General features: G+C 36.8%; 2 protein-coding genes across 2 annotated transcripts in view; one reads left to right on the top strand and one right to left on the bottom strand.

Moving 5' to 3' along the window:
- LOC103603471 (chromosome unknown open reading frame, human C14orf166) overlaps positions 1-4,487 on the top strand; it is a 14,681-nt gene extending 10,194 nt beyond the window's left edge. The window contains exons 6-8 of the mRNA XM_008587995.1: positions 1,641-1,709; positions 3,984-4,032; positions 4,144-4,487. Coding sequence (XP_008586217.1) covers positions 1,641-1,709; positions 3,984-4,032; positions 4,144-4,298 — 273 coding nt within the window. The 3' untranslated portion in view covers positions 4,299-4,487. The remainder of the gene's footprint in view (positions 1-1,640; positions 1,710-3,983; positions 4,033-4,143) is intronic.
- Positions 4,488-4,664: 177 nt separating this feature from the next.
- The window catches only part of NID2 (nidogen 2 (osteonidogen)), a 69,782-nt gene continuing 63,832 nt past the window's right edge, over positions 4,665-10,614 (bottom strand). Inside the window, exons 20-23 of the mRNA XM_008587996.1 lie at positions 8,458-8,615; positions 6,792-6,915; positions 5,722-5,831; positions 4,665-5,307 (exon numbers count right to left, since the gene is read on the bottom strand). Coding sequence (XP_008586218.1) covers positions 5,297-5,307; positions 5,722-5,831; positions 6,792-6,915; positions 8,458-8,615 — 403 coding nt within the window. The 3' untranslated portion in view covers positions 4,665-5,296. The remainder of the gene's footprint in view (positions 5,308-5,721; positions 5,832-6,791; positions 6,916-8,457; positions 8,616-10,614) is intronic.

Below are 10,614 nucleotides of genomic sequence, written 5' to 3'. Positions count from 1 at the left end.
CGCAACACCGAGGGTTGCGATCCCGTTGCCGGTCCCAGTCCGGGCGCGACACTGAGGGTTGCGATCCGTTGCCGGTCACAAAAAAAAAAAAAGATAAATAATTGTTTCTGTCATTGGAGTACCCTATCCTAGATAGGCCACTCAATTCATACCTTTACTTCAGGGAGCTCAATAATCTGAATTTTTTCTCTCATTTCTGAGAGAAAAATATACTTGTATGTCAGAAGATTTATTCCTAGTAATTGTGGAAGTACAGTGGGGTAGAGCAGGGGAGCTATACTTAAGAATCTAGACTTGGAAATTATTTTAGAAATTATTATTGGTTTTATAAGAAATTAAAGAGCTTTTGACTAGACCTGTGCATCTAAATTACTGTAAACTACTTTGATAAATTGAATAATTGTTTCACTCTATCCAAAAGAGATTAAACCATAATTTATCCTGTGTTTTAGAATTTAATTTTATGCATTAAGTGGCAATTTAGCAAGGGAAAGACTATTCTATAGATTATTAAGTTTCCTACACTGAATCTGAATATTAACTTGGATTTTTGTCAACCCAGGTTGGATGCTGAATGACAAATACTTGTTTTTAGTGAAATATAGCTGTTTCAAAGGCTTGTTCTTCACTCAGACGATTATGTAAATTGCCTTGGAACAGTTGGACAGTGGTTATGTCAGCTTTAATCATAAACTAAATGACAGGAGAAACAGACAATGCATAGCATATTTGGAGTGCTTTTGTTAGACTTTGAAAACCCAATGGGAAAACGTATAAATAAGCTGTAACAAAAAGCTTCATAAAATTCTAGTCCTAGCTGCATGTTTGTCCCCTTTCAGTTGAGACATTCAAACAATACATGATAATATGAAAAACATCTTAGTAGGTTTGCCAAGTATAAGAATTAATATATTAACTGTTTGGCAACCAGTCTGTTTATTATATTTGCAATCAAAAGATTGTTTTCATTATAACATTTGGTTTTTATTAAAAATAATAAATTTTCAAGTTTTCACCCTTACTTTTGAGTTGTAAGTGCCATCCCCCTAATTAAAATTCCATTTAAAAAATCTTGTTTTAAGTTTGCATGTGTACTACAGGCATGTGCTTGGTGATTAAAAAAAAAGTGTCCTTTGAAAGGTCTGAAAACATTTTACTAAAGTGAAGTGAAAAAAGCAAGGTATAAGACAGTGTGTTATGATATGCTATCCTTTGTGTCAGAATGTGTATGCATGCATGCATAAGCCTGCTTTTAACTTAATAGTTTTTGTAAGGATACATAAGAACCTGTAACAATGATTGTCTCCTGGAGGGATGGCTAGGCTCAAGCGTAGAAAGGAAACCTACTTTTTACCATGTATCCTTCTGTATTTAAGTTTTATTTTATCATGCACATGTATTACCCATTCAAAAATGCTTTTAATTATTGTGAATATCATTCCATATTATTAAATATTAAAAGTGTAAAAACTTTCATTACAATAGCAGTTTGGTTTTTTGGTTTTAACTTATTGGGGAGTTTGTTAATCAACTAGTGATTGTAACTTCATCAAACTGAGCATCCTTATTCTCTAGACTCAGAGAAGAAAGGAAGTTAAACAGCCTATAAAAGGCAAAAACAATATTTTTGGGTTTCTTAGGCAATTCGCATTTTGGTTCAGGAGCGCCTGACACAGGATGCAGTTGCTAAAGCAAACCAAACAAAAGAGGTATGTATGTTTTTATAAATTCTAAATTAATTATTAATGAAAATTTCTTCTTTTAGTGCCATGAGTTTAAACTTTGCATGTATCTGTTTAAGATACCCATTCTATGTTGGAACAGCCCAGAGAAAGGATAGTTGACCTCAGTAGTTCTTAAGCAAATTGAATGTACCCAGTTGCTGGGGATTGTTTTTGAGTGAGAAATGAACTTCCTGTTTATCTCACTTCATACCCTGGAAAAGCTACCAATACCTCATGCACAGTCTAGAAACCACTACATATGCCTAGTTTATTTAGAAGGATTTACCCTCATGAGATTTCTTGGATTATATTGACTCATGCTGGAAAACAAAAGACATACCTTCTCTTTTTTCCTAATTAATTTTCTTCTTTTTCAATCTAAATCTTATTCTTGTTCTTGTGTTTCTTCAAAGTAAATTCTCATTTTGTTCAATTTCCTGGCATAAAACATTATGATAAAGTAACTTGCCTAATGTCACCTGGTTGATAAGAATTTGAGCTTAGGCGGTCTGATTTGAGAGCCTGTGCTCTTAGGGTGGGTGGGGACAGGGGTCCATGTGTGGAGGTCTGCATGAGCTTATTGATCTACTTAGGTAAAGGGGTAGGGGGCTTTATTAGAATATAAGGCTCAGGGTCTAGGTTACTGAAACAGTAACGTCTTTCAGTCCTGCTTTGTAGGCTCCGTATAAAATACTTCTAGGATATTTTTAGATTAACAATATTAGAAATCCAAATATCCCTAAGGTCTCATTGATTACGAAACAGTGCAAAGAATGTCCTCAGGGGTTAGCAGCAGCTGTAGGTGTCTGATAATGCCACCTCCTGCTGCATATATGTTGCAGTGAATGCCTTGGGCACAACCACCATTCTGGACTCTGGTCTCTCTTTTTTTGTGCTCTCACCCTCCAATGTCTTTTGTCCTCTGATCCCTTTAGCCAGGCCCAGCTGTGTTAAAAGGTTACTAATGCCAGGGCGGTGTAGTCCTCTCTTTCTGAAAGACACTTAGTTTTCTTCTAAAGGTTCTTATTGGCTTATTAGTTATGTATGAATTGAGACACTAGAAATGGGATTAAAGATCATTTTATTTCACACCACTGTAGAACAGATAGTAAATTGTTCTGGCATAATCATTCATTCATTCAGCAAAATTATGTCTTTGGTTTGGAAGGGATTGCAAATAAGGGTATAGCCACATCTCTTTGCTCATTTGCAAAGTAAAATTTAGTTTTATTTTCAGTGTTCCAAATTTTAATTTTAATGTCATCTCAAAAGATACCAGCCTACAATAATGTAGTGAAGTTCTTGCCATTTAGTGTTCTTGTTGTTAACTATTCTCAGCTAGTATTTGAGGCATACGTAATTTTCAGGTGTAGCTGTTCCTTGGAGCTCCTGGTACCAGACTGACATAAAGCCACTGAGTACAACTCTACTCTTTAATATCGCTCACTGTACTTACATACCAGTTGGTTTCTTCATTTATATAACATTATCATTAGCTATTAGGCAAGTATTGAGCAGAAACTAAAGCATTTAAATAGTGACAGCTTGTAACATTGAAAGTACAGGCAGTGTTTGCTTGTCCTCATTTTTATCTGATAGTTATTGTGAAGCCTGTACATTTTGGCATCTCATCATAGTCATCGTGATATGTCTACGTGTAGGTGCTTACTGGTTAGCTAAATGGTTTAGTTTTTCTTCATCTTTCTAGACTGTTTCAAAGTAATTTCCAAATGAACTGTTAAAAGTCAATTATACATAGGTAATTTGGTAAAGATCACGTTGGCTGAAAGAAATAGTTGTATACATTTCAGGTAGATTTGCGCAATTGGTAAAGACAAATTAATGTACTCAGAAATAAACTTCCTTGAAAGTAATATTAAAAGTAGTCCTATCCTATTTGCCCTGTACATTGCTGCTTACAGTAAGTAAATCAGGACAGTAGCAGCCCCGCCCAACCCTCCTTCCTTAGCAGTAGTTACAAAACACTGCTGCAATAGGGATTTATTATTTTATGTGCCTGGTCCAAAGAATGAGATGGGCTATAGCATTTCCCAGTACCTTTAAAGGCTATTCTTTCCAAACGTTGTAATAGGAAATAACTTGTTCATCACAAGACATATTTAACCAAAATTCTTAGTCCCTTGGCCATTGCATCTAAAAGAAGCGAAATAACAATACCTGGCTGCTTGTCACAGTTTCAGATGAGAAAAGAATGTTATTCTTAACTATAGTCTCATTTTGTCCATTTTTTTTTTAAAGGGCTTGCCTGTTGCTTTAGACAAACATATTCTTGGTTTTGACACCGGAGGTAAGTGATTTTAATTCAAACTATTTGTAGAGACATGGGGGAAATGAGTGAATAAATGGTCTTAAATACAAAAATTATATATTAATGCAGTGTTCTTTTCTTACAAAACAGATGCAGTTCTTAATGAAGCTGCTCAAATTCTGCGATTGCTGCATATAGAAGAGCTCAGAGAGCTACAGACAAAAATTAATGAAGCCATAGTAGCTGTTCAGGCAATTATTGCTGATCCAAAGACAGACCACAGACTGGGGAAAGTTGGAAGATGAACACACTTTAGGATTTTAGCATCTCACCTACTTAGTACAGTTGGGAACCATGTACACTTCTGGCATGTTTGGAAAGCAAATGTCACATTTTCCAGTGAAGAAAATTGAAAATTTTCCAGAAAACTGACTGTTCTAGAGATTTACCACCATTGCTTTTTTCTTTAATAAAGTTTGGGAAAGTGCAACTTTTTTTTATTGACTGTGTATTACTGCGTTCAAGTGAAAGTATTATCTTTTAATTCTATTTTTCCACGATCTTTTTGAAGTACCTTAGTATTTGTATAATTAGTTTGCTTCCTCCTTTGTGGTTAAGGTACATACATGCCAACCCCCAATTTTGTTATAGAGACAATATAGATCCTTAAGTGGTAAGGAAACTTAAAATGTTTTATTGGAATAATCTAGAAAATTTGAGAACTGTTACATCTTTGGTATTTATAAATGTAGTACCTTCTGTTGGGTACTTCTATAGAGGCACTAACAGGATCAGAAAATACAAATTGAATCATTCTAGCACCTGTTGATATAAATAGAAACACACTGATACAGAGGTAAAAAACAAAAATCTTAGAACTTTTGTTGGTAACTATAAATAAGTTGGTTTTTTCCTATCTTGTTCTGCATAGCCTTCTCTATGTCACTGTGATCGTTAGGATTGTATTTTTATACTGACCATGTTTGCTTTAATTTCTTGGCCAGAAAGAATCCATAGCAAAAATCATATTTAGTGTCTTAAACTCTAGTAGTAACAATTAAAATTCTATTACTTTTTTTAAACTTGCAATAACAACCTCTGTTTTTAAAAATACAGTAGTAAAGACTGAGGTATAAACTTTCCACAAATATACTTAGTCTTTTTGCACTAAAAATGTTCATCTTGTATGTCCAGGAACTTCCAATGGCCAATTCCTTTTTCACTTTCTTTGCCTTTGTTTGCAGTGTTCTTTAGGGCCAGGATTCTGATTGTAAACTCCAAGTCTTCCTTTACATTGTCATATTTACTCTCTTCCTGCAAGAGAAGAATGGGGAAGGGGACAGTTGGTGAGTACTTTGTAACCAAGTTACAACAGCAAATCATTTTCATTTTTTTATAGTAAGCTAGGTGGACTTAAGGTGGTAAAGACTGGCCTCCCCCATACACTGGCCATTAACTTTTCCAGCTTAGGACTGGCCAGTTAGCTCAGTTTTGTTAGACTGTGGTGCTGACAACACCAAGGTCCAGGGTTTAATCCCTGTACCTTCCAGCCACCAAAAAAAAAAACCCAAAAAACAAAAAAACAACTTTCCCAGCTCAAAGTGGCTCTCAGTGGTGGCGGGAAGAGGACAGTGTCTGTGGCAGCAGAGGTAATCTAGGTCATGGGTAATCAGTTACCATATGTATCCCTTCTCTACTACAGGAGCATCCTGAAGCATATTCATTTACCTAGGCAGAAGGGGTAGACTGCAGTTATCCCATAGAGATGAGATCGCTGCTCTGGGAGATACTCATCAGTAAACTGGCTACTGTCTTTATGTAGTGATATAACACCATCCCTGGTAACAGAAAGGAAGAGTGAATTAATCGAGAGTCCGTCACTACATAAAAAGATATGAGGTGTTATGTACAAAAAATCAGTTTAAATAGAGACAAATCTGCCAGCCTTCTAGGACACCTTTTTAAAATCAATTTAATCAAATGAGTTTTGACTCATTTAGATATAGAAGAGTTGTCTAATATTAGTGGTTCTCAAAGTGGTCCCCAAACCAGTATCACCTGAGAACTTGTTAGAAATGCAAATTCTTGGGCACCCCCTCATATATGCCAAACCAAAAATTCTTGGATGGGACCCAGCAATGCATTTTAATAAACTCTTGGCATGTTGCTGATGCCACACTAAAGTTTAGAACCACTACTCTAAACTGATTGTTCTCAATCCTAGTTGTATGTTAGGATCACTTGAGGATCTATTAAAATACTGATGCCAGGGCCTCATGCCAGACCAATTAAATGAAAATTGTTGGGGATGGTGTAGAAGGTCTTAGGTTTTTTTTTTTTTTTTTTTTTTTTTTTGATGTTCCCCAATTTTTCATTTGAGAACCAGTCTGAATTAAAGTAATTTTTAGTCTCCCAGGTAGGCAACTAGTATGTGCTCAGTGTGGTTTAAAACAAAACTTAAACCCTATACCCTCATGATACCACTGGGTAGTCATTTATTCTCTAAAGGACAGGTTTGGATTAATGTGCTTCCTTTTTAGATAGTTCATTACCAAATAGCTTTGCCATTTTTAAGCTACATATGAGCAAATACCAGTATGTTTCTGGGTGAAGTAAAAGCATGATTTTAAAAGCAGTAACACTTAACAGATATTATTTACTCATGAGAGGATAATGAAATGAAAACCTCAGCCTAGGGCTTAATTACTAAAGTTATTTAATTGACTTCTGGTAAAATAAATAGTGTGTCCTCCAGAACAATTTGCCTTTTCAGTCTTGTTCAGAATGTTTGGGCTCACCTCCTCCAGTCTGTGAGGTAGAAATGATCTGCATAGCTGACAATGCCAAAGGGGTAGTTGAGGTGATTATGAATGACATGTCGTCCAGTTCCGTCAGGTAGTACACACTCCAGTTTTTTGGTACCTTTTATAAAAACGTTAAAAGGGGCCAATGAGATCCTTTCATACCATGGAGAGGAGAAAAAAAAACTGCTTTGCCAAAAATGCTGGTGGCAGATTCCTTCTCAAAGGAAACAGGTAGAATAGAAAACAGGATATTTTACATCATGCAAATTAGCAACTGTAAAATTTCCTTTTCTATTACTAGTCTCCAGTTTGTTTAATAGCATTCTAGATTTTAATAGAAATTCAAACTTTTAATCCTTTTTTGGAAGAAAGTGTTACATTTACCGAAATCTGGCTAAGTTTCTCCCAAAGTAGGTCATTAGAGTTAAGCATTTTTATAATTTATATAACTTTAAGTCTCAGCTTATAAATTGTTGTAAGCATCCTTCCCATTTGTAAGCAATGTATGATATCCAAGGCAATCTTTTAACCAAAATCCTTAAATATTTTTTAAAGAATATTTTTCCTAAGTTTAAGAAAAAAGCAAAATGGTGGCATGCATCATATTTTTCAATGTAAAGGAAGGAGTCTTGAAAATTTTGCAATAGCTAAACAATTCAAGAATTTCCAAGTTTTACATTTTTCATACAGCTCTGATTTAAATTTCAAATAATTTTAGAAAATGTAACCCCGTTTTGGACAACTAGGTTATAAAAGTGACCTATCTGTGTTATAGTCCCTTTGTATTAGATTATAAATTCTTCAAGAACAGTCTTTTTCATATTCTTTAGAACAGACCCAGACGTATAGCATCTTTTCAGTTGTGCTAATAATGAAAAGCACATGTCAGAAATACATGAACCTGGATATTAGCAACCAAAACTTATTACTGAAGGAAACCATGCTGCCACATTACTTTTCAAAGAATGTCCTCAGCATAACATACTGACTGTTAAAGTGACATATACTGGCCAAAAAAAGAGAATAACCTCTATTTATTTAGCTCAGTTTGTCAATTTAACAGTGGCTAATAACTTTGTAACTCTTAAAAAGTAGGCCAGGTGCTCATGTTGCGAGTCATGCAAGCAGTACAAACTTACTGCCTAATTCAGCCTTCCTTCACTCCAAACCCCAGAAAGTTCATCCTAAGAATCATTACAAAATATTCTTTAAAAGTATAGACCAAGGGCCAGCCCGTGGCTCACTTGGGAGAGTGTGGTGCTGATAACAGCAAGGCCACGGGTTCGAATCCCTATATAAGGATGGCCGGTTTGCTCACTTTGGAGAGCGTGGTGCTGACAACACCAAGTCAAGGGTTAAGATCCCCTTACCGGTCATCTTTAAAAAATAATAATAAATAAAAGTATAGACCAAAGGAGAAGATTATGTGGTATAATTTGCGTGGTGCTGACAACACCAAGTCAAGGGTTAAGATCCCCTTATCGGTCATCTTTAAAAAATAATAATAAATAAAAGTATAGACCAAAGGAGAAGATTATGTGGTATAATTTTAATTTGTTTAAACCAAAGGATCTAAATGATGAGATTTGGTTTTGGATCTGTCACAGTGCTCACCCCAACAGTAATAAAGGGTTATCTATTTGCATTCCATCAGTATTACCTGCATCTGCCCAGCAGAGCAGTTTGGAGAAGGGGTCAAATGTTAAACCATTGGGTAATCCAATATCTTTATTGACCAGAATTCTTCTGTTTTCTCCATCTAAAGAAGATGTTTCAATTTTAGGAGCTTCTCTATTCCAGTCTGTCCAGTACAAGTTGCTGCAGATAAATTAAAAATCAGGTTTGTAAAAGAATAGCTACACAGTATATGGTAGGCAACATCTAAGATGGCCCCCAGTAAATACCCATCTCCTGCTATTCACAGCTTTAATACCCTGGAGTTCGGGCTGGACTTAGTGTCTTGCTTCTAGTGAGTAGAGTATGGCAGAAGTGATGGGGTATCACACAAAACCGTGGCTTCTGTCTTGGGTTCCCTCTCGCCCTCTCACCCTCTGAGGGACTAGATGCCATGCTGCAAGCTAGAGAGGCCCATGTGCCAAGCAGGTGATGTTTCCAGCCAACAGCCATCAAAATTGCGAGGCCTGCCAACAGCCCACAAGTGTGCTTGGAAGCAGATCTTCCAGCTGAGCCTTCAAATCACTTCAGCTTGGCTGATACCTTGATTGCAGCCTTGTGAGAGACTGTGCCAGAGGGAGTCAGTTAAGCCACACCCAGACTTCTGACTCACAGGAACTGTGCGATAATACATGTTTGTTGTCTTAAGCTGCTACGGTTTGGCCTTGTGAGAGACTGTGCCAGAGGGAGTCAGTTAAGCCACACCCAGACTTCTGACTCACAGAAACTGTGCGATAATACATGTTTGTTGTCTTAAGCTGCTACGGTTTTGGGCAATTTCTTACACAGCAATAGATAACTAGTACACAGCTATATTCCACTTTATCTGAATCACAAGGTTTTCTGACGATTGTAATGGTGTGGGAGAAGTCATTATTGTCTGTGACCCTATCAAAATCCTTGCCTCTGAGACATCCCTGACTCAACTGCCCGGAAACCCTTAATTTTGTTGAAATCTTGGATCTTGGGTGTAGAATCCAAGAAATACAGTTATTAGGAATAGAAACTGTGGAACTTGAGAGACTCGGGCCAGGGATTTGACAGGGAAATAGTTCTTCTTACTTTCTTCTTCCAGAGAAAATACTGTTTGGCACTTGTTGAAGGGGAATCTCATTTGTCCTGTACCTGGCACCCAGGGATGGAAACACTAAGTGAGGCACTTTACCTTTTGAATGCTTTGTTAAAAATGCAAAAATAGTCATTTAACAGATGATACCTAGAAAATAATATGGTCCTGTTAATTGGAAATAGGTTACATGTAAGGCAATAGGTTTATAGTTAGAACAAAAGTAATGGTGAAAGCACTTTTTATAAATACTGTTTTATAAAAGCTATATAGAAGTTTTGAATGAATAAGTTGAGCTACAGAAAACTTCAGTGAGAGGAGAGGGAAGAAGAGATCACAGGTTTCTCCTGTTGTGAACTTCATCCCTTATGCCTAACACATGAAGCAGAGAAAAGCTGAGAGCAAAAGCCAGAAAACAGTTTGTACTTCATGCTAAGGTAGAGGCAGTCAGAGGGTAGAGCACACATATCATGCATATCATCACTTCATCATTTATGACCTGACTCCTTCTCCCAAGTGATTTAAGATCATTGAAAACAGTAAGTCCGGAACAAGCTCACACAGACACGTAACATTTGGTGTAAATTAGTCGCAGATTGCTCAAGGAAGAAAGTTGTAAGGGTAAAATTTATAGAAAGTGAATGAGGAATACCAGGAAGGACTATTCCACTAAGCAGCTGAGGGAGATTTAGTTACATGTGTTATATTCAAATTTGGGTCAAGGTCTTTGTTTTCAACAAAAATTATTTTTAAAGTCCTTTAGCATTTATTTGCTGTCTTAAACTAAGTTTTCCTTTCATCTTAAACTCATGGCTGTAGTCTGGATCTCAGCTTAAAAGCCTTTTCCTCCAGACCATGGAGCATATGACCAAGGTATCATTGCCCACAAGCTGACAGCTTCCCCAGTTTCAGGTCAAGCACCAGGAAGGAATACTGGACTCCCAAATGTCAGAAAGGCAAGCCTATTAAAAGAAGAGGGGTTTTGGGCCAGCCCGGTGGCGCACTGGATAGTGCGCCGCCTGGGCAGCGCGTCGGTGCGCCGTCGCTGCCGCGCTGCTCCGTTGAGCGGGCCGCGGT

This window comes from Galeopterus variegatus, unplaced genomic scaffold, assembly GCF_000696425.1.
Source record: "Galeopterus variegatus unplaced genomic scaffold, G_variegatus-3.0.2 Scaffold4616, whole genome shotgun sequence".
Lineage (NCBI taxonomy): Eukaryota > Metazoa > Chordata > Mammalia > Dermoptera > Cynocephalidae > Galeopterus > Galeopterus variegatus.
Note: the sequence above shows the minus strand (reverse complement) of the source record. Positions and strands in the feature narration are given on the sequence as shown.